At 38.7% G+C, this 23,401-nt stretch overlaps 2 protein-coding genes across 4 annotated transcripts; one reads left to right on the top strand and one right to left on the bottom strand.

Annotated features, from left to right (window-relative positions):
* Positions 1-1,775: 1,775 nt before the first annotated feature.
* On the top strand, positions 1,776-3,731 carry LOC104421979 (beta-1,2-xylosyltransferase XYXT1). The gene is made up of 3 exons (XM_010034181.3): positions 1,776-2,140; positions 2,271-2,357; positions 2,474-3,731. The coding sequence occupies exons 1-3, from the start codon at positions 1,999-2,001 to the stop codon at positions 3,640-3,642; spliced, it is 1,398 nt and encodes a 465-aa protein (XP_010032483.2). The 5' UTR covers positions 1,776-1,998; the 3' UTR covers positions 3,643-3,731.
* A 445-nt stretch (positions 3,732-4,176) lies between these two features.
* Positions 4,177-16,140, bottom strand: LOC104421971 (DExH-box ATP-dependent RNA helicase DExH3). Of its 3 annotated transcripts, none has more exons than XR_721116.3 (20): positions 15,589-16,139; positions 13,754-13,908; positions 13,567-13,654; positions 13,128-13,367; positions 12,911-13,006; positions 11,622-11,810; positions 11,355-11,514; positions 11,141-11,271; positions 10,438-10,605; positions 10,083-10,355; positions 9,748-9,942; positions 8,198-8,401; positions 7,973-8,042; positions 7,713-7,861; positions 6,500-6,808; positions 6,030-6,089; positions 5,745-5,897; positions 5,482-5,592; positions 4,802-5,359; positions 4,177-4,679 (listed from the first exon to the last, which is right to left on the bottom strand). XR_721116.3 is itself a non-coding variant. In XM_039304376.1 (20 exons), exons 1-20 carry the CDS (start codon positions 15,952-15,954, stop codon positions 4,880-4,882), a joined length of 3,540 nt encoding a protein of 1,179 aa, XP_039160310.1. In that variant the 5' UTR covers positions 15,955-16,140; the 3' UTR covers positions 4,177-4,879. The 3 variants fall into 3 exon arrangements, 2 of the variants coding, with proteins under 2 accessions (XP_039160310.1, XP_010032464.2); XM_039304376.1 differs by having other exon boundaries at positions 4,177-5,359; positions 9,748-9,822; positions 9,880-9,942; positions 15,589-16,140; XM_010034162.3 differs by having other exon boundaries at positions 4,177-5,359.
* Between the last annotated feature and the right edge of the window lie 7,261 nt (positions 16,141-23,401).

Raw genomic sequence — 23,401 nt, 5'->3', positions numbered from 1 at the left:
CATGAAAATGATTGAGATAAGTACACGTGATCCTTGAAAAGGAAATGCTATTTTTCTTCAATTGGTCATGAATGATTTGAAAGTGCAGCATCACTCACTAAAGAGATTCAATTCGTTGACAATGATACTTGCCTCACATATTTTGGAAAATTCCCATCAACTAGCTTATGTATCTATCTAAATAGCTATTGCTAACGCAATCAACTAAGCATATATCATATTATATGCCATCTTTTATTTTTATAAACCTATTGTATACTTCGTCTTGGTAACAAACATTTTTACCTCTCTCTCTCTCTCTCTCTCTCTCTCTCTCTCTCTCTCTCTCTCTCATTTGAACAACACAGTAGTTGGACTGATCAAATGGTGTAGGCTGCATCTGTCTCTCTTCAAAGTCAACGTAGTTAGTACAACAAACCAAGAAAGTACTACAAATTGTAATTTCAACATTAGAACATTCTAAAAAAAGGGATTGGGAGTCAGTGCATTCCCTCTCCTTTGCATGCTATTACAAAAACCTTTTATTTCGGATCTACTTATATATATGTACAAATGCTGGAAATAAGCTGTCGAAGCATGATGAATTTGACCCCATCAAAACCATATAATAACAAATAATAAAGCAGCTATACTGACCGAGGAAGGCCATACATGGCCACGACTCAAGGACATCCATAAACTAAGCACTTGTTGACATCCAGGGATTAGTTCTAAGGCACCATGTAGTTTCCACTTCCGCGCAACCGTGTTGTCGGCGGGATTAGTTTAAGACATAATCACCGAATTATAGTCTTCATCAGCATATAAGATCTGCATCGGTAGGTTCTCTTCATTGAGTGTTCAAAGTCATATTTTATGTCACGATGGAGGAGAGAAAAACCTGCTACGCAGAAAGATTGATGTTCAGCATGTGGGGAAGAGATCGCCTGGAAAATGCATTATCGTGTGAAAACTTCCCTTCAACAACCACCATTTTTATAGACGAATGAAGCCAAAAGGGACCCATGATCGTTCTTTTCTCTAAGCTCACACGTATCGCTTTGAAAGAATCCTCCAAACAGGTGAAAATATTATAATGGTTGCCTAACACAATGATCACTTCCAAATCAGAACCTAAAGAAAAACTGTTCAGACGTCCAAATCGATTCAACCACCTAATCTAGGCTTTATGCGCCTTGTGACTCGTTCCAGTTTTTTTAATCTGCACTGTTGATTACACATGTTAATAGTAAGAATAATGACCTCGAGTGGACTTAACAAACCACCGCTCAATTGGCTGCTTAAAACTCTGTCCGACTCGGTCGGTGTCTGCGTCCTGCATTTGACTGCGTGCTAATGGTTGAGCCATGCCAAATGCTTTTTCAATGGTTCGGTAAGCGACTAGGTTAAACTTGTTGAATTAACATTAAGTGGTCCGACCATTAGTTTTAGAAACTTGAACCATTAGAGAGGACGCGCAGATTATATCTTGAAACCCGCAAAACCAACTTATTTACCTTTGTGTTTTGGAAATTGTTAATCCTCCAATATTGTATTAGAAACCCAAAAGAAGATGCTTGTCACGAAAGAAGAGCGTTTAAAATATTTCACCAACTTTGTAGGGGTAAACACACGAGGAAGCAGGATCCCATGGATTCTTGATTCATGTAGACACGTCCACCCAACCAATCATTGATGGAGCTGTTCTTTGTCTCATCAGTCGACTTCTGAGTCCCTTTCAAAACCCATTTAATAAATCTCGGAGAAACCGGGTTAAGCCTAAAGAAAAATTGTCACTCAAGGTAGTACCTCGGGGAGCAATAATACAAGGACTAAATGAACTTTATGAGAGTTGAAACTCTTGCCTCATCCTCCAATGTGGAAGCCATTCTATATAAGCGAGTCCTCTGAGGTTGCAGATCTTCTTTAATCTGCAGATACAAAAGGCAACAAAACACGTCATTCATTCTTTGTCTTGCACTCTTCTTTGAGGGTGCTCAGGAGGGCAACAGAGTGAAGATGATGTATGACACGATACTCTCCAGGAGCTTTAGCAGAAGTGACCAGAAAAAGTTGGGTTATGGAGCAATCTTTTTTTGCTTACTCATTTTGGCCAGCATTTTCACTGCTCTCAAGTCTCACCTGGGGGCTCTACCAGCTCGTAAGTCGGTCTGATAACTCACACGTTTATTTGTGCTTTAGATGGTGAATTAGTGATCGATGATCATGCATTCGAGTCCTCCATGTTCTGCATATTCTCTGACAATTCTCTGCATCTGTTGTGTTCGCAGTGACTTTGAGGTTGACAACTGTTGATGATCATAAGATGCTTTTGATTGAAGAGAAAAGTGCATCTCAGGAGCAAGAAGTTATTACAGGTAAGCTGTGATGACAATCTCAATGTCAGCATCTTGGTGATTTGGATGGAAATTATATAGTAGACGACACCTTCTTGTTCTACCTGATTGTATTGATTTTGCCATGTACTGTACAGTCCAGAAAAATTTCACGAGGGAGATGGAGCCTCTTTGCAACGTCATGGATCCAAGGTCAGATTACTGTTCGATCACCGGGGATGTTAGAGTTCAAGGAAGCTCCTCCACTGTTTTCGTTGCGCCCTCCGAAATACTCACCGGCAATGACTCGTGGACCATAAGGCCTTATGCACGAAAAGGCGACGAAACGGCAATGGGTCCAATCAGGAAATGGTCGATCTTACCGTCGGCCGTGGCCCGTCAACCTATCCCCATTTGCACCGAACACCACAGCGTTCCGGGAGTCATTTTCTCAACAGGAGGATATGCAGGGAACAATTTTCATGCATTCACCGACATCATCATTCCGCTCTTTACGACTACTCGGCATTTTGGAGGAGAAGTCAAGCTCCTAGTAACAAATAAAAATCCTCGGTGGCTTCAGAAGTTCCGCGCCATACTAGAAAATCTGTCGAAGTATGAAATTATCGACATTGACAGTGCAGGGGAGAACATCCATTGCTTCCCAAGAGTGATTGTGGGGCTAAAGCATCACAAGGAGATGACAATTGATCCTTCGAGATCTCCCCACTCCATAAGCGACTTCAGGGCCTTCCTCAGGAGCGCCTACTCGCTAAAGAAGGAGAACGCAATCAAATTACAGGACGGCAAGCTCAAAAGACGGCCTCGCCTCTTGATCGTGTCGAGAAAGCGGTCACGCTCCTTCACCAACCTTGCCGAAATCACGAGCATGGCTGAGACGTTGGGGTACGAAGTGGTTGCTTCCGAGTTGGACTCCAACATGTCGAGAACCCCAGTGATCATGAATTCCTGCGACGTGATGATGGGAGTTCACGGAGCTGGCCTAACGAACCTGGTTTTCCTCCCAGAAAACGCGGTCCTCATTCAGATACTCCCTATTGGAAAATTCGAATGGCATGCCAAGGATTGCTTTGGTGATCCTGCAAGGCATATGAACATCAAGTATTTGGAGTACAACATAAAGGAGAAGGAGAGCAGTCTCATACAGGAGTTCCCACTTGACCATGTGGTTTTCAAGGACCCAGTCGCATATCATAAGCATAATTGGAATTTGTTCAAGTCAAGGTACTTGGAAAAGCAGAATGTAGAGCTTGATGTGAATAGGTTCAGACAGACATTGGTTAAAGCCATGGAGCTTTTGCATTGAGTGAACATATTTTTTATTGTCCATTAATAGAAGAGGTTGCTTCTTTTTCTTGTTAGGCGCAAGAAGAAGACGTTAGTGTTCATAATTTTAATGATGTTTCTCAATTTTTCGTGCTCATTGCAGAGGTTGGTCCACTGGGCCCTAAACTCTGTCTGGGGGATTGAATTCATGCTTAGCACCTTTGTCACTCATAAGATCTTTCCATCCTGGCATCACGAAATTTTCCTTGTCGCAAGTTATTGAAAAGTGCCCAACAGGAATTGACACCACGACGAAAGTGGCTTTCTTTCACGAGTCTCCAAAACAATTTGGGCATGAGGACTACAGCAACGGTGTTCTTGCTGGCGCCTAGCCCCCTCCGGAATCATCTAGTGACTATCTTTAGGCACAGATTGAGCATCACGGAAGGATAAAAATAGTGCGGAACCGCCGACAGATTTAAATTGAAATTGAAATGGAGTTAGATGATAATTTCACACTTCGAGAGAGACGGGATACTTACAAGCCCCTTATGCAATTGCATCCGTCTAGTACTTACTGAAGTTTACCTTGAATATATATTTTGCCAATCTGGCCAAGAACAATTTGAAATACAAAAGCGATATTATACACAACTGTCCAGGGTATCGAATTTTTGGAAGGCTAGTTATCGTTCAATCCATCATTTCCATATGCACAGCACTGCCGATCTAAATTCGACAAATGGTTTGATACGAGGAGGCAATTCTTCCATCCACCAAACTTTCAACTGTGCTATTACTCATATACAAGATAATCAACTGCAGGAGAAAAAAAGAAGAGAGAGAGAGAGAACCATAAGGAGAAGAATATTCCCTTCATGCCAAGAACACATCAGGGGTTTAGGTACGCTGTGTCGTTGGAGTCTTGGATGTGATATTGCCGGCAGACTTGCTTAGCAATTCTTGCCTCAGACAGGAGGCAGAGATACCACTTAGAGTAGTTAGGACCAGCTGATGAGCTTTGCGATATTTGAAGAGGATTGATCCTCCAGCCTCTAGCACCAAAAGAAATTTGACCTGTAAAACCATTTTCCAGCGAACGAAGTTCAGCATCTGTCATGGAGTGCTAAAGACACTCTCTGATGTGACTTCATCAACTGAAGAGATAAAGCTTTCAGAGCCAGAATTTGTTCTCAAACCTTTGATACCATTAGGAACTCTGCTCTTCGTGGCTGACAGTATTAATGTGTACAGATATAGCAGCCACTATGGTCAAGTCAACCCCACCTACTGCTGCGTGCTGTCCTCTGATTCTTGACTTTCTTCTTCTTTAGAAGTGTAGACACAGCATCCATATCGGAAGAGGATACATGAGTCTCACCCCTTAACCAGAGCAATGCCTGGGCGGCCGCATCCTTCTCTGCAAGCTTCTTATTGCTGCAAGGCCGTCCTGTGAAATCCAATCCATTGAAGATCACAGTGGAACGGAACTGATTGTTTTTCACTTGCTTTGTCTTGTAGGTTGGTGCTTCATGTCCTGCCCTAACAAGTAGAGTTTGCAATTGGGTCTTTGAATTATCACCAGCAGCTCCATTTGCACCTTTCGATGATGCGGCCTGTAATGTTACTTTCGCCACTTTCTTAGGCAACTGGCGACCAAAGACAAATCTACCTTCAGATTGGTCTTCTGAGACCAGCAACCTTACTGCCATTAGAAGATCATGGGAGGATCGTATATCTAATTTGGAACTCAGAAGCTGCAATCAAACATGCACCTTGAGGTAAGGAATACGGGAAACACAAAAAGGAATTGTAACCTGGAAAAGAAGAAAGCTTGCTGGAATGGACTCAACCTCATGATGACAAGTTAAACCCTCACCTTATTCTGGATGAGTTCCCCTAGCTCTCTTTTTAGGCTTAAATATGTCTCAGCCAACGAAGGTTCCATGAAGAACTCCAAATATCCTCCCAACATCTTTAGGTGACCATCCTATCAGATGCAAGTAGTTTAGACAATGCATCGTGTGATGAGAACATACAGTGGGAAGTGAATTTCCATCTAAGAATCCAATGAAACTAGCCAAAGACAAAAAATAAAATAAAATATCCAACGGATGAAAAAACTGAGATGAGAGAACTCACAAGTCCACCCCTTGAAATGTTTCCTCCAAATAAGAGAAGCACAGAGTCAGAGATACCCGTTGAATCCCGAAGGAAAACTGAATTAACCTTCACCTTCTCATTGAAAACCAGCCATGGGTATGGAATCTTTGGGACCCCCGCATTCACAGAATTCTATTCCACATGTCAACAAATATAATCCACAAATATATTCCACGTTAGAAACTAAAAGAAATACTTTGATGTATCAATTCCAAGATGTTCTACAGAAAAAGATTTGCTGTCCAAAGCGACAAAGAGACTTACAGAGTACAGGAGCACCTGACCATCCTCCATTGTCTTCAAGGAAATTGACCTTTCTTTGTTCTGCAAGTAAACAAATTGAGAAGTTCAATAGATCTAGAAAGGGGCAATCCAACTTTACATGTTTATTGATTGGTGACATCTCTTGCTAACTAAAAGAGGATCCCGAGTTGCATTGGTTTGCATTGGTTTCCACCTAATTAGAGACTTGACTTACATAATGTGGACAAATAGATAATATTCATCTCATCAAACAAAAAGGCATAGTTTTACATACCCTGCATGAGAAAGTGCAGTCACTTTAAATAAAGTGGTGTCAACTATTCCTTTGTCAAAGTTTGGTCAATCGATGACCCCAGATTTATAGAATAGAATTACTAAAGAAAACTTAAATAGAGTGCTGGGGTGGGGGACAAGCAGAACAAATCATTTCAATGTGGACTTAAAAACCATGTTAAAACAATCTCACCCACCACAACAGAACTTATTCCTGGGAACAAACCCGCACAAATGATTGCCCGAATAAGATGCTCATCATGGCTCCATGAATTGGAAAACTCTGTATTTTGATCAACAATGCCACTATCCTTGAGCAAAGAAAGGAATTGCCTCCTCAGAGAGCCTATTGCTTTCATAGTTTGCACAGATAAAAAATTTCGCCAACAGTACTCATAGCCAGCCTGTTGTCTTTCAGCATCTCTCCAACCATCATAGGCTCGAGCAAGTGCAAGATGGTCACTGTAGTCACGGCCAGAAAATTGGGCTTTTGCAGACTCTGCAAGCTACAGTAAGTTGAAACTACAATGAGAATATCATCAACAATTCTATAGCACAGTCGAAAGGAGATATCAACCCAAATAAAATTAGAATACAGAAGTTTGAAATTTTCTCAGCCAATCATATGACCCTGGGGTTGCATGAACTGTAAGCTACCACAGGCCACTGCACTTCTGCTCAATACGACTCTCAAACCACTCATCTCAGCACAGGAATTAACATGTTTCCTTATGATGAACTGCCAATTCCTCTCGAGTAAGTTTCTAGTTACTGATCCTCGCCTTCCACAAGCAGCCAGAAAATGGCTGAAAAGCTTCATATTGGGCTTTCCCAGCACAATTATTCCATGAAAACAGGGTTTTTAAAGCAGACTTGTCTTCCCACCTAATTGAAAATGGGCAGTGTTTTTAACCCATGCTGACTAAAGACCAGGTCACACTGGGTCAGCCAGTTGAGCAGGTTGCACACTTAACCATTAAAATATTCAAATCATATGTTGAGGTACTCATGGCACAAGATCAGGCACTGAGCACCCATGAAAGAGGTCAGGCAATCGATTACCCTCACCTCCTCATGCTTTAAGTAAATTGTTTTGTGCATCTAACACTAAAAGCATACTAGAAGTCAAGAGGCAAAGTGCAACATCTCTTGCCAGATATCACGGCTTATGGGTTTAAACCATCTCCAGAGCAAGTCCAAAATTTAGGATGGTTAAAGATCTGGTCAAGCACATTGACCATTTGAACCAGTCGGTTTGGTCTGGATTTAAAATCACTGAAAACAAGGGAGGATGTTAAGCATATTCCCAAAACAGTCGACATGATTAAGTGATGGGGAAGTAAACGTTAAAGCAAAATGGCCAGAGGAAGCATCCAATACTAATATGGCTAGAAAAGAGAACAAACTTACATCCTTCTTGTCAAATGGCATCAAGAATGGATCTCTAACACTGAGACCAGCAACAATTGACATTACTGGGTCTAGACAGTTGAAAATGGCCCCCAGTATAAGCATCTTTCCCAGTTTGGGCTCAACTGGAAGCATTGAAAGCTGGCGACCTATTAAGAAACAAGCATGATCAGGTCCTTCCAAAAGTTCAGTTGCAAACAGGGAAGAGTAGCATACACAGTAAACAATTAACATAAGGAGGAAATATATAATTTCAGCACCTAGCACTGTCAAATTCTCATTTTCATCTAAAGCTCCAATCACCTTCAGATATTCTACAGCATTTTGGACCTACAAGAGAGACAATTTTAAAGCAACACAGAAATTATCAATATAAATCTACTAGAAGACAGAAGCCATATGCATATCACATGAATTGAAAACTGTTAGCAACCACAAGAAATTGTAGAAACAAACAAATAAGAACAGGGAAGTGAAACTGATACCGAAAGTGATTCCGGTGGTTGCAATGCCCTAGACAGGAATTCTGTGATGCTTCCAAGTTGCAGACTTTTTATTTGCAAACATAAGGACTGCAATGGTGTCCTCAGAAGTTCTGGCAACTGGTAGTCAGCAAAAGCATCATAAACGCATCTAGGATAGAGGTGGTAACACTCTCCAGATTGAACACGACCAGCTCTTCCTCTTCTCTACAAACAAAAGATCAAACTTGAAATGAATGTGAAAATTCTAAAAAAAATAAATAAATAAATAAATAAATAAAAATTAAAGAAGGCCACATGCTGCAAAAGAATTGGAGGACTAACTCAAACCTATGACCACTACATTAAAAGAAGCGCCCGACTGATTACACTTCCCTGCTCAAACCCTTAGAATGTCAAATGCCTTTTTATCAAATTCTCTATGGAGAAACATCAGAATTGTGCCAGCAACAGTCACTTCATAGTTTAGACAAGTTAGCTAAGCTCAAAGTAATGGCAACTGCAGAATACATAGGTCCAGGCCAGGAACAAATGGCTCAGATCAATTGCACATACTCTAGTCAGACTCAGGAATTGAATTTCAGATATGAATATGTATCCTGGTGTCTGACTCTCAAAGCAGTGGCGACAGCAGAATCCATAGGTAGAGTCCAGAAACAAATGGCTTGGACCAATTGCACATATGCTAACTGAATGTCAGGTAAGAAAATGTTCCTGGTGTCTGCCATGTCCATGACTTTGCATGTGTATCTATCGTAATTGAACACTAGAAGTCTTCAAAAAATAACAACATAGAGGGCATTATGTTTTCCTCCATCCCTGGTAGGAGGAACCATGCCTATAATTGGTTGATTATGAGCATGGATCTCACCCACATTTGATGTTAATAAGTTTACATGGGGGCGACGCTCATAAGATGGTGATAGGAAATATTATCCATGTAGGAATTATAAGGTTCACCATCAAAGTGCACTTATGGGGGAATTTCAATAATATCTAGGATGTTCAGTAATAAAACTTTCCAATTTTTATCCATTTTCACAATTTTTATTTTGATGGTTGGGTGGCAAGAGTAGTACTGCAATAACAAGAAGTGAAAGCTAGCCAGTTTGAAGTAGAGATTAGAGATGAATATCCATACGCTAGCCCATACCAATTACCACATCCTAGTCCTCAATAGAAGTGTCACAGTAAAAAGGATAGACTGCCAAACGATGCATATTTCAGTCAATCACTTGGATAAAATGCAAGCAAAATGTAATATCCCTATCATATGCAAGATTAGTATAGAGGACCATGGGTGAAAGGAGAGGACACATAGCAGGCTGACAAGACAACTGATAATTGTGAGAACATCAGCTGACAAGATAAATGATAATGGCGAGAACATCCCCAATAACTTTACGTTGCAGATGCATAGTGAGATCAAGGGCCCCAATCAGAACTTGCAATTATAAGCAAGAGATTCATGCCAATAAGGTATGAGCAATATATAAAGCATAAAGAACCACTTCTCCAAAAGCCTAAAAGTAGATAAATAGGAATCATCTTACTTGTCGAGCAGCAGCCTTTGAGATCCAAGATGGAAGCAGACAAGGAGTGTTATTGATCGCATCGTAGGAAGTCTCTTTCGCCTTTCCACAGTCGACCACAAAGACTACATCATTGATGGTGATACTAGTCTCAGCCATATTGGTAGCAAGGACTATTTTCCTAACTCCATCTGGAGGCTTATCAAATATCAACCTCTGTGAAGAAAAAGGAGAAGAGTAATCACCAATTTAATTATTTAAAGGACATAAAAATAGTTCGAGAGTGTCACAAAAGATGAAAATAGGATACCAATGTTACAAACGGACTGAAAGATGCACGGAGGATGGAGTATCACCTGCTCGGAGCTGGCCATAGATCCATGACAGGCAAGCAACAGAACTCTGCTTGGATCACCCAAGAGAGGATGGGCTTGCAGCTGGTCCTTCAAGGAGTTTATGTCATCCCAACCAGTCATAAAAAGCAATACAGCTCCAGGCCTTTCCTTTTGAACTATGTGGCAAAGTACATGCTCAATGAGATTAAAGCCAATGGAATCCGGGTTCCAACAAGACAGAGATTCACGTGTCCACCGACTGTACCCTCTGAAGTCCGCGGATTCAAGTGCATCCTTTTGCAAAAGCAGACAGATTGGATTGTCTGAGAATTTAACAGTGATGAAATAACTAAACTAGCTCAACTAATTTACGTACCTCGACAGCAGTAGCGATTTGGCTCTTCCTCTTCTTAACAGCTTGTCTCTGCATTTTCCAACTTTTGTCTTGACCATAATCATCAATCTGATTATGTGGAGTCAATCTATATCCAGTCGTCTCCAAAATATTCTCCAAAAAATGAGCTCGGACAGGGTAGGTGAAACCCTGAAGAAAATTACATTAGCACACAGAACAAACAAGAACACAATTCTAATTGAGTGGATCAGCCAGAAAATAGTAAGGGAGACAATGAAAATATTAAGCCATTAGGAGAATATCACAAACATAATTGTGACCACAAAATTCATGGCTACCCACAAAATCACAGATTAAGACCATTTTTTTTTTTTAAAATGCGCAACAGTAAAGAGAACGAACCATCATATTTTGAGACTTTTTTCCAAAGCCCGCCGAATTACTGTAAATTCTTCTCAAGTTACATCTTGACACAGAGTTTTATGCTTGCCATTTAATAACATAATATAGCAATTTAATTTTCAGGCAGTATCAAGTTATAACCTCCCCAATGACAAAAATAGGTACCTGTATCATGTCATAAAACGTAGGAATAATCCTCAAAAAGCAACCTACAGGCTAATATAGGTGCCCAAACACCTCTAGCTCACAATAAGACAAAGTAAAAAATGCATCCAATGGAAAAAAGAGGTATGGTATTTTATATCTAATTTCTCAAACTCACAGGTATGTGGATCATTGGAGCACCACCAAAGTAATTAGAAAAAAGTTCAGCATTGAGGGTTGCACTCATCAAAATCAGCCTCAATTCAGGTCGGCGACGAAGAAGATCCTTGAGCACAATGAGAAGGAAATCTGAAACATGCAGAATTCAGCTGAGAACAGCAATAAAGGAATATCCAAATAGCCCCCCCAAAAAACTAAAGTTCCATACTTACCTTCATTCATACCACGTTCATGAATCTCATCAACAATAACATGAGTTACACCAGTCAAATTTCTGTCAACAAGTAATCTCCTCAACAATATGCCAGTGGTGCAAAAAAGTAAGCGAGTATCCCTCCCTTTCATCCCCTCCAACCGAACCTTGTACCCAACCTTATGTTAGGAAAAAACAACAAATACTTCAGCAACAGGACAGTAAATACTCCATCTTGCATAACTAGTTAAAAGCAAGATTCACATAGCCAGATGAAAAAACTAACAGAATCTCCCAGTTGCTCTCCTCGCTCTGAAGCAACCCTTTCAGAAACAGCCATAGCAGATATTCTTCTTGGCTGAGTGCAAATTATACTACATGCAGCCCCTTGAGCAGCTTCAATCTCAGATTCAAGTATGTATTGAGGAAGTTGAGTTGTTTTACCACATCCAGTTTCACCAGAGACAACCACCACCTAAAAGATACACATTTTTTTCCATCAACAATTATCCGTGAAAATAGTGTAAAAAGGAAATCATGTAATACCTTCATACCTAACAAATTCTAACCACTGTATACCTGGTTGTAAATTTCTTGATACTATTCAAGCAAGCCTCTGTACCAGTTGAACTCATCAAAATACGCTTTTTTGAAAAAGAAAATATGGATTTTTCCAGGGACATGGGAGACCATTACACCACCAAGAAGTTCAAAAGTTTTCAATGAAAAGATAAAAGGAGAGCTATGATGCCAAAACTGATTTTTCTGCTCATTGTTTTGGTGTCTGCCCAACTGTTGTTTGCAATACAATCAATTAGAAAACGAAAAAAAAACTTTTCATCATCCGAGCTCATTAGCTTACCTCCATCTATCTGAATGATGGGTTGTAGTTCGGGAGGAAGAACTGGTACACCTCAGTGACAAAGGCATACCAAACAAATTTGTCAAAATAAGACGCATGGGTAGGCACGTTCCTCAAGCTCATGGCCACTTCATTGATTAGATAAGCGAGGTTTCAAAAAGGGCCCAATTCATGTCGCATGAAGGGAGATCAGAACAACATGCAACCAAAATGCTGAAGAGGAATCCTAATTTTTCGTCATATAAAGCAGGTAATGACATTTTCCTCTAAGGCTTTACAAACAGACTCTGCAACAATTGGAGATCCTTCAAGCCATCCTTTTGTATCTAGTCTGTAATTTATGAAATGTTTAATTGTTACCATTGGCTTTAGTTTGCACTAAGAAATTATCAAAAGAGGAACTTGAAGGAGCATCTTAGGAGAGCAAGTACCATGTGGTAAATAACTACAGCTTCAACCTGTGTGATGAAAACTTTATTTGTTTATCATAGTTACTGTCACTGTCTTCCTTCGAGGCACACAGTCAAGCAAAAGGTCCATTAACCTCAAACGTTTTAGAGAGCCAACGTAGACTTACTAGATATAACCAATCAAACTATTATTTTGTGCTACGAAAATTTAGTGGGCAGCCCCAGCAAACAATGTAACTTCCACTTCAGGCGAACAAATGAAAATTTAGCAAAACCAGAAACCAGCTTATAGATCCTACCAACCTGATTTTCTGAAATGGCTTTCAGCAAGGCATCCTTCTCTTTGTATGCAGGGAGATTTCGACGAAATTCAAGCATCTTTTGGCCTTCAGGAGATTCCTAGGACGTTAATAGTACTTGTCAGTTATAAGAATAGTTGCAAATTATCAAGACCCAACTTACTATGCAAACAGATGTGGCAATCTATAAAATATTCCACAAGATGCATTGCTAAATTCACCTGCCAATCTTGCTGTTTATTACGCAACTGTAAACTTCTCCGGCGTTGAATTTTCTCTACAACTACACTGTTTGGCGTAATACGCTCCTGCTCGCCATAAAGATCATCAACAGCAATACCTCCATCAACGCCAGATGATTTTGAAGAATACAATAACTTATCCCTACTTTTGGGCTTTCGGGAAAGGTGTGCTTGGAGGTGTGTATCCACTTCCATTTGCAATCTATAAGGTAATACCACCTGGATGCACACAAAATCATTAGTCTACATTTTCACTGCACAAGAAAATTCACCATGCGGAAGCACCAAGTTTTAAAACCATGACTACATTATTAGTAGAACTTTAGCCAGGCACTTCATCCATATATCTCTCTTCCTATAAGCATGTGGAAATAAAGTTATAAAGAGAGGAACAAAAGTACATATATCAGGAATGTACCTCTCTCTGTGGGCGCCTGTCATCAAGATCAGATCTGTAATTTGGCAGAGGGACTTTGCTAAAGACAACTACTTTTGAATATTGATGGCTGCAAATGGAAATTGCTTATCAGAAATAGCAGAATTGATGAAACAAGGACGGACTGGTCTTAAGTAGTTGTAATACAATCTGCAATAAGCTTAAGTACCTATACAATCCCATCCTGGTTGCCAGGGCTGAAAGTTGATCAAAGTCACGTCTGTCTTTCCTCTCCCTAGATACCATCTCCTGCTCCTCTTTATTACGAAGAAGCATGGTCAACTTCCACTTCCACTCTTCCACATTGTCAAGGGTTGATGCGTGCTAGAACACGACAGAACACCAAAATAGTATAAATCGAGATTAAACAAGAAATCTACTCCACAAACTAAGCAAAAATAGGAAAAGTCCCAAAAAGAGAAGGCATAAAAGCCAGCAAGAACCATCTGCTATCCAGGTGCATACATGGATGGGGCTATGTGCTACAAATATTTCACGAGATGCTTCAAATTTTTGTTAATTATGAAGTGCAATCATTGTTCGACACTTAAGACAAGGGCCATGTTGCTTGGCACAAAGGATCCACAGCCTTCTTTTTTTACTGGCAACAGAAAGACCAGTAGGCTACTACTCCAACATACCAAATAAATTCCTGAGAATTGCTAAGCTTATCTATTAAGCTAATAAGTTTAAAGAGTTAAAAGGCAGGATGACATCAGAATTAGGACTGTTTATTCAACTTACCAAAAAAATTACATTCATCAGCAAATTAGCTGAAATGATACCATAGTGAAAGTCCACAAGTAACACGTTATTGCCATGTTCTAGACTTCTTATACTGATTTCTTAATATAAAATCAACGTAAAATCTTTGCATATTAGACTCCTCTGATTAAATTGTTCGATATGGATTTAAAGGAACAATACTAGCCTTTTTCAAACCTCCTAAAGACAGCAGTGAATGCATACAAGCAAATGTAATGTCACAGCTAAACAAGAGATTGGCACAAGCATGCTATGAATATCTGACAAAACCATCTAATTTTACATGGGATTTTGTTAATGAGTGCTCCTAGGAATAACACCTATCTAAGGAAACAATCTAACTCCCAAGGCACTTTTCATCTTGTGTTAGGGTAGCAATGCATTGAAAATCAAAACATTTCCTTGTTAAGTGTCCTTAAACAGTGTCCTGGAGATCCTCATTGACAAAGCCCTTTTACATTTAAACAGACAAATACTTAAAACTACCTGCATATTCCTTGCAGCTTTGATCATATCATATATCATTCTATCAGATAAACTCTTCAAAACATAACTGATTAAGGCATATAATCTCCTTAAAATGTGACTGATTGAGTCATAAATGGCACCACCATGCCAGATAGAATGTGCTTATTTACAATAGCCATTGCCCTCCCATTAATCTCATTTCTGATTGTTGCTTATGTCTACAAATAACTAGCCATGGAAAGGCACTCCTTCTAGTGCTCAAGCTGTAGGCATCCAGAATGTATCTTATTTCCAAGTCCATACCACACCTTGAAGAAGCTGAGGTGTACATGGGATTTCAATACTTCAAACTTTCGGACTCTTTTAGTTTACAGCACATGCACTGCAGTTTCCTCATCCACATGTTTTAGCATACTCATCCCTGACTCCACCTTAAACCATATTGAGGAACAAATTGTACACAAAGTCCTACAAGGGCATTCGGTGGCATGAATAAAAGTGGAAGCATAGTCTAACCAAGTTCCATCGTAAGCACAATTCAAAAACTAACTACTGGGAAGCATACAGGCGACAAATTCAAACCAAATGGCGGAAATTTTTTCACTGCAGGCTTGCTTTAACACATAGTTAACACCCAATTCAGTCCCAAACGTCAACATTGGAAACTTGCCGTATCCCAACGTTCTCACCGAATTTTACTATACTAAGCTCAATCAGAACCACGACCGACACTCATTCACTCCACTAAAATCACGAAAACTCCAAACTCACTATCTGCTGCTGCTGCTGCTGAGATGAACCGACTTCAAGGTCCGACTCGTCGCTGGACACGTCGTGATAAGCAAACCGGCCGTAGCTCGAGCTCTGCCGGCGCTGGAACTGCGACTCGACGCCGCCGCCGCCGCCCCTCCGCCGCCTCCGGTCCACCTCCACGGCCAAGCACGCGATCATCCGCCGCTCCAGCAAAGTCGGCGGGCGCACCGACCTCAGCAGCGCCGCCCGAGCCCTCAAGGCGGAGGCGGGCGGGGGAGCCGCGGAGGCCCTGCAAGCCCTGCGGAGGTGGACGACGGCGGGCGGCGGCGGCCGCGCGGACATTGCGGCCCTCAGGCAGCCGTGGAAAATGGCCGAGTACGCCATCGCTCCCGGCTCCGGCGAGGCTTTCTCCCCAGTCGGACGCGCCTCCGATTCTTCGTCACGGCGGTTGCTCCGCCCGCGTCCGACGGCACCGGAGCGCGGCTGCACGGCGGCGGAGGGAAGAAGCTTATCGGCAGCTGAACTTTGGTCGGAGGAGGAGCAGAAAAGAGCTCCGAGAAGTTAGGTTTGTGGACAGAAAGAACGCCGCATGGGGGAGACGATACAGTGGGCTCGGGGCTCTTGGGCTTCTGGGCCTTTGGGATTTGGGCTTTTGATGATTTTGGGCCTATTTCAATTGGGCCCTCAAGCCTTTGCTTGCTTGGGCTGATTTAATTGTAGTCTTTCCCATTTCCTCTTTCTCTCTCTCTATCTCGTGGTAGCAGTTTGGGGAAGAAGTGGGGGCTCTGGAGGTACTGCTGATTGAGGCGAGGAATAGAATGACACCAGTTGCCTTACTGATCAATTTGCAAAGCCCCTCTTGACCTTTTGATAAGAGAAAAGTGTTCGATCGTTATGCCGAGTCGATATGCCGAGTCGATACGGGCCTATCATGGGAGAAGATAGATACACGAGCCCTTGTCGAGTCGAGCTTTGTCGAGTCAATCAACTCGGTCGAGCGGTTTTTGCATCTTTGAAAGGTGGAGTGCCTTAGGTTGGATTCTATTCCATAAGACTTTCGTCACGGTTAAGTGATTCCTTGTTGACTTCTTACTCTCAACATGAGTGGCTTTTTATCTATGAATGAACCTGAGAGAGACCGGTGCCTTCTTCCCCTTTTTTGGCCCTATAAGACGTTGATTTCCTGCATATCGGCACTAAAATAGAAAAGCTGCTGATTCATGAAGGAATGAGTTTAATATCAAGATAATCAGGTTTAGGAACGTGTTCTGGTTATTCTATAAGGCACGCCATTTTTTTTTATGTCATTCTATACTAGTAAAATTAACATAATGATTTAATTGTGTTTTCGAAATTAGTTAGTAGATTTGATGATACTGCATATTTCGATAATTTTTTGAGATTTCCAACCAAGAAAAATAAAGAAATTGCAACGCCAGGATGAGTGGACCGATGATGATCCTAACGAGTGATATGACTGATGGTGATTGGTGAATGGAACTTATGGAGACTTTGAACTTGGACGGCTGGGTGATGGGAACACACTCCCTCACTGTGCCCAATTAATGTTCTTGTTGACTGATTCATGTCATTCCCAAGTTGTGGGACCTTGTCTCACCATAAAGAGCTCCCTCCTGCGGCACTTTAAGGAAAAAATCTTCTATTCATAGGGAGGAGCAATGAGCACTATGATCAATGCCTAATTCATAGAGTAATCATTGCTAAATTATAAACCAACCCAACAATCACCACATGGAAGACAACCAAATCTATGTAATCTCTCTCTTTTTCTAAACTTAATTATGAGAGTCTCTGCTTTGCCTTGCAGCTATAGGCCATGGCTCATTTGGTACATGTATGAATAATTGACATTAATAAGCTCATCTATTTGATTTTTTTTTTTTTTTTGGGAGAGTGGACGGATTGGATGAAAGGGAAGTTATCTTAACTTTTGGTTTCTGAGCAAAAAGATTGTTAATGAGTTTCGATAAGACATTCTTTCAGGAAATTAGTGAATACATCTACTTTATATAATTTGAGATGCGCTCATGTCATCTAACATTGACACAGGACTCTACATAACCAAGAGGCTGATTTATCTCTTTGCAATGGGCACTTCTCTTGCTTTCTACACTACTTTTGCTGCCACTTAGGATTTTATGATTGCCTCATTCAAGGCACATTCAATATTGTGAGTTTTGTTCAACAAAAATGAGTTTTAACATTGCAAATTACCAAATATGAAGATTTCTAACATTTCCCATAACTTCTTTAACTAAGTATTTCGTCCGAACATTTTATTGTTTTTTCTCATTTTCCAAGAGTATAATACATGCCAAATTACCGGTGCATATTCTTAAGTGGAATAAGTTCAATGAAATATTGGAGACCAGCATGTGGATGATTGAGAGAGCTGTACATGAAACAATATGATTATGCAAATTAGGTTTTGAGTCATGTATGTTAACGTTTCGACTTTTATATTAGCTGAGATTTGTATTTATATGGCTTGGTTTCAATTTTCCCTTTCATTTCTTTCCCTTTTGACATTTTCATTATAATGGCAATTAATGGGAAAAATCGAAAATAAAAATAATCCATGGAAATGTTGTGCATCGTCCAAATTCTATTGATTGCACAATCTAATTTCCTTTATATGTGACATTCTATCACAAAGTAATTTCCAACAAAAATTGGATAAAAGGACCATATTGAAATTTCATGTAAATGTGTTATCCCAAATTAACAAAATTAGAACGTTTAATTTAGGACCGATTCAACAATTTTCTCAAAATAACATAGAAGTGAGTTTTCCCTATAAACTGAAGTCATTAAGATATGATACAAGAATAAGGGACTATCATAGCAAAAATCATAACAGAAACATACAAATACACTAGTCTATTGTTCCAACTACTGTTCAAGCATGATATAATATTAATAAATAAATAAATAAATAAAACAAAGTGGCTATCCAATTGCACTCAATAATTTATCAACAACAGAAACCCACAAATCCAATAATTAAACAAGACTAAAATCTTTTCCATTTTCCGCCATCATCATCATCCTCATCAAGTTCTTCATGGGATCCATTGTCATCGTTTGAATTGGCATTATCAACATAATTAGTTTCATTGTTGAACTTGAACTGCAAGTGGGCCTCAAGCTTACGTAATAGAATAGTAAACAGACCCTAAAACTCTCTCTCTCTCTCTCTCTCTCTCCCTCTCATGGTAATTGAAAAGGATTGGGCAAAAAGACCCATTTAAGACGAAGATGCAACCTTAAAAAATTGTATCGGTTTTACTAATTTACCGAGGTTAAGGATTTAACCTGCAATTCCATAATATTCTATTGACTCATGATTCTGGGTACAAGCGATATTGTTTAGCGTATTTCGCATCGTAAAATTGTATGACACTACAATTTGAATAGTGATTTTACCAACAACATTACTTGCTAGAACATTAGATGAACCATTTGAAGGAATATCATTAAACATCACACTTTCTTTGATTTCAATCAACATATTCTGTAAACCTCATCAATAATAAAACTTGTGTTCTCTTTAAAACAGAAAAAAGTGAAAGGAATTTGTAAAAGTGTAAAAAGGTAATAACCTTGTACTAGATTCATTTTTAATATTGTCTAAACAGATATAGGATAATAGAGATTCGAATCTAAAATTAGGGGAACAACAAACATAATGACCTTTTTGAAATTAATATTATGTACATCTTATAATAGATATAATGACCTTTTTGAAATTAATATTATGTATATCTTATAATAGTATCTATACTAGGGTAAAAGCCACCGAAAATCCTAAACCATGACACTGTGATATGTTTACCTCAAAAAAAAAAAATTATAACACCAAAAATCTCAAATTTGTACCTATGTAACATATTTATCATAAACTTGTACAGTATAACATATTCATCTCAAACTTCTTCTTGTGATATAAGAAAACCCCACACTTATATCCATGTGATACATTTATTCTAAAAATTTGGTGTCAATAAAATAAATTTAGGGTTTTTTGTGTCAAAAAAAAAAATTACAGTAAGTGTGTCACACTTTGTGCACCCTTCAAATAACTATGATACTCTTATTCTCAATTTAAAAAAGAGCAAATTAAAGGACATAACTTAAGTTTTGGCCATTGGTCAATGGAGGATTTTAAATTTTATTTCAGTTAATGGAGGATTTAAGATTTAAAAGCCCCAATCAAGTCTCGAGCTTGTTGCTAGTGCAATGCAAGCATCAAAGAGCCAACATGGCATCTACATGCACTATTGGGTCATTTGTCACGTGTTATTTTTTAAACTTGTATTCCACTGACGATGAGCTCAAGATCTAATTTCAGTTTTTCTAAATTCTCAATAGATCAACATAAAATTTTTAAATCCCCAATTGACCAACAACAAAAACCTCGAGTCATATCTTGGCACTTTTCTTGTAATTTTTCTCCGATTCTTTATTTAGTGAATTTATGATGTGTTTATTTTGTGAAAAATATATGTTTTAAAAAATCTTATAAATAATTTCTCATATTGCAAACAAAAATGAACAAATGAAATTTTTTTTTTTATTGTTTACGAAAATATTTACTCATAAATTATTGTCTATAATGACATATTTTTCGTCACCTAATTATTTCTAGTAATACAAGTAATTATTTTTAGAGAAAAGCTTTTAAGTCATCTATCTTCTGATAAACAAATCCAGCTGTAAATTTATAGAAGATATGGACCGAGAATTTGGATTTTATTTTGTTTGTGTATGGAAAAGTACGAAGTCTGGTCTGAATTATTTGTACGATAAGGTGGAACCCCTTTTTTTACATATTGGGAAAAAACAACCAACCGGGTTCAACGCAAGGACAGGCTACCCCTCCATTAGTGTATCAAAAAAGGGCATCATTCGACCAAGCGAAGGACAACCTCCACTAATCAAACATCGACAGACAGAGAAAGACTGGCTTTTCAGTTCCTAGACATTCTCGAACTCGCAGTCGATTTCACATTGGAAAACTGCCAACTTGGGGGGTTTTTCCTGGTCCAATAAAGCATGGATTGAACAGAGCCCGTCCATCAGATTCCATCTCTGGAGCCACCAAGAACATCAGTCTCGCTCATTGGACCCTGACAAGCGTGAATGAATCAATTCGTGTCACCCACTAGCCCCAAAAGGAGAGAGACCCCCTTCTTTTCTCTCATGTGATGGGAGCGATTCTAGTAGCCATCGGCCCCATTTCCATTTGTGCGATAAGATCGTTTTCTGCTTCCCCCTTCTTGATTAGCTCAATCATTTCTGTTCAAACCGCACACGAAAGCCGGATATTTCCATTGCCCATTCCATTTGATGGCGAATGACCATCCTCTAAAGGAAAAAGGAAAGCGCGTAATTGGGTCATAAACCCTTTTTGGCTTGTTGCGACCGTGTCCTTTCAAACAGCAAAATTGAAAATTGCGTGAACGAATTGAATTGAGTTCTTGCGATGTGGGTTTCGGACCTAACTATATCTTTCGACCAAACTTGTGGACTCAGTCGTTCTAACTTGAAGATTCGGGATTCTATGATATTTTTTAGGAAACAATGACAACTTGATCACCACGTTTTAAGGTTAGCACTCGATTGCATTCCGTACATAGATTCAAGACTTTTATTGTAGTTTCCCATACCATATTTTATGTGTCCATTCTCTCCTAACAAGGATGAACCCAACATTATGGTAATGAAAAGACACATGTAGATTAAAAATTCACATGCTCTCCCTATGAAATACCTTGCTAATTTCATGGATTGTGCAAAACACAGGAAGCAAATGTTTTGAGGTTTTTGTACATTTTACCCCCACATGTTTTAGGCAACCGACAATGGAAGGACAACATTGTATACATGTTTTAGCATATGCAAACGAGATCACGTGGCTAGTTGAGAGTGCATGTTACACCTTAACACATTCATGTGCATCACATGCTTAGTGGGGACTAGGAGGTGGCCCCAATTGATACTGAGTTAATTTTATTTTCAATAATTTCAAGTAGTATTTGGATATGCATAAAGCCACCATTACATTATGAAAAAGAAGAAGATGATAGAGTTCTTGAGTTTTATTTTAAGAAGTAAAATTACGTTAGGCACCTTCGAAATGTTATTTCCAAATAAAATATATATTTTATCATTTTTGAAAAAGCCTATCTATATTTCAATACATAATTAAAGACATAAAGTATTTTCACACTAATTATAGAAACTACCATATGTTTTTGCACTAGTATAATCTAAATCGTGGTAAAGAGAAAAAAGTGGACATGTTTCATTATCTTTTATGCGAGATGGAAAACCAAAAAAGAACAGAAAACAAGGTTGACATGCTCGATGGTGCCAAACACTATTATACTATTTGCATCACTTACGAGTTTAAATTTATGGCTAAATTTGACTTTGTGAGAGAAATGAGAAAGAATTTTGTATAAAGCTTATCAACAATGACTTATTGACTCTTTTATTGAGTTGCGCTTTTATTTGCCATGCTAACTTTTTTAAATTACCAATTCTTTTTAGAAATTTCCAACCTCAATTAGAGTGACTTCCAACTTTCCTCTAATTATATAATCAACTAGTTTTGCGTTACTAAGTCTTATTTGAATTAATCACTAATTTTTATTTTTTTTTAAATACAAATTTATCTTATCTTTGACAAAAGAACTTCTCTTTTCTTTTACTATCTTTTTATCTGGCTTTTTTTTTAGCGATGGTTCAGATTTGTTAGCTTTTATTTTACAAATACCGATCTCCTCTGTTTGGCTTACTAATTTTCCCCGACTAAGTTACAAATTAGTTTTTTATTACGAATTCTCATCTGAGTTGCTTACTAACCCTTATTTCTTTTTTTTTTTTTTTTTTTAATTTACCAACTTTTCTATTGAGTTATCACTTTTATTTGCAATGTTTACCCACTTTTTAGAATTACCAATATTTTTTTTTTTTTTAGAAAGTATGAACATCAATTAGAGTGGTTGCCAACTTTTACCAATTAAATTACAAGTTGTGCGTTACCAACTTCGATTGAGTTAGTTGCCAGTTTTTATTTGGTTTCAACTCTTATATGCCATTCTTAAGTTAACTCATCTTATCCTTTGCAAGCTATTATTTATTTTTCATCCCAGCGCATTGAATTCATTTACTATCATATGACATCCCCAACCTAACAACTTTTCTTTGATTAAATTACCGGCTAATTTCTGGTTATTTGAGTTGTTTACCAATGTATGCTTGTTTTTAATTTTTAAATTAACCAACTTTTTTTATCAGTATTATTTGCCTTAGTTATCAAACTTTTTTAACTAAATTTTATTTGCCTAACTTACCAACGCCTTACATTTATCAACTCTTACATGAGTAATTTCACATAAGAGTTGGTAAATTAAGGCGAAGCTAAGAAAGGTGGAAAAAGAGTTGGTAATTAAAAGAACAATAAGCTTATAGAGTATGTCAGATGAAAGTTGGTAGCCCAAATATTATGTGTTAATTTAATGGGAGAAAAGTTAGTGAGTTGCGCTAGGGTTTCTATCCAGGGCAAATAAACGGTAAATTAATAGTCTAGTTGATAAATTAACAAAATAATCGAACAGTGGTATTCAACTCACATAAGAGTTAGTTATCCAAACTAGTCGGTAAGATGATCAGGCAATAATTGGTAAGTCGCTTTACTGCAGGTCGGTAGTTGGTAAGCTAGTGCAAAATTTCGTAATTAATTTGCAAAATATAAAAAAAATAGTTGATAATCACATAAAATTGTTAGTAAATTATCAAGTGA

This window comes from Eucalyptus grandis, chromosome 2 (genome assembly GCF_016545825.1).
Source record: "Eucalyptus grandis isolate ANBG69807.140 chromosome 2, ASM1654582v1, whole genome shotgun sequence".
Taxonomy (NCBI): Eukaryota; Viridiplantae; Streptophyta; class Magnoliopsida; order Myrtales; family Myrtaceae; genus Eucalyptus; species Eucalyptus grandis.
The sequence above is the reverse complement of the archived record's forward strand: the minus strand, read 5'-3'. Positions and strand labels throughout refer to the sequence as shown.

Bases quoted from the DNA above. Each gene is read 5' to 3' on its own strand.
- LOC104421979 (XM_010034181.3), top strand. From the start codon at position 1,999: ATGATGTATGACACGATACTCTCCAGGAGCTTTAGCAGAAGTGACCAG. The intron at 2,141-2,270 runs GTAAGTCGGTCT...TTGTGTTCGCAG, and splicing joins CCTGGGGGCTCTACCAGCTC to TGACTTTGAGGTTGACAACT. The intron at 2,358-2,473 runs GTAAGCTGTGAT...TGTACTGTACAG, and splicing joins GGAGCAAGAAGTTATTACAG to TCCAGAAAAATTTCACGAGG.
- LOC104421971 (XM_010034162.3), bottom strand. From the start codon at position 15,954: ATGGCGTACTCGGCCATTTTCCACGGCTGCCTGAGGGCCGCAATGTCC. The intron at 13,007-13,127 runs GTGAATTTAGCA...TTAACGTCCTAG, and splicing joins ATAAACAGCAAGATTGGCAG to GAATCTCCTGAAGGCCAAAA. The intron at 5,593-5,744 runs GTGAGTTCTCTC...TGCATCTGATAG, and splicing joins ACATTTCAAGGGGTGGACTT to GATGGTCACCTAAAGATGTT.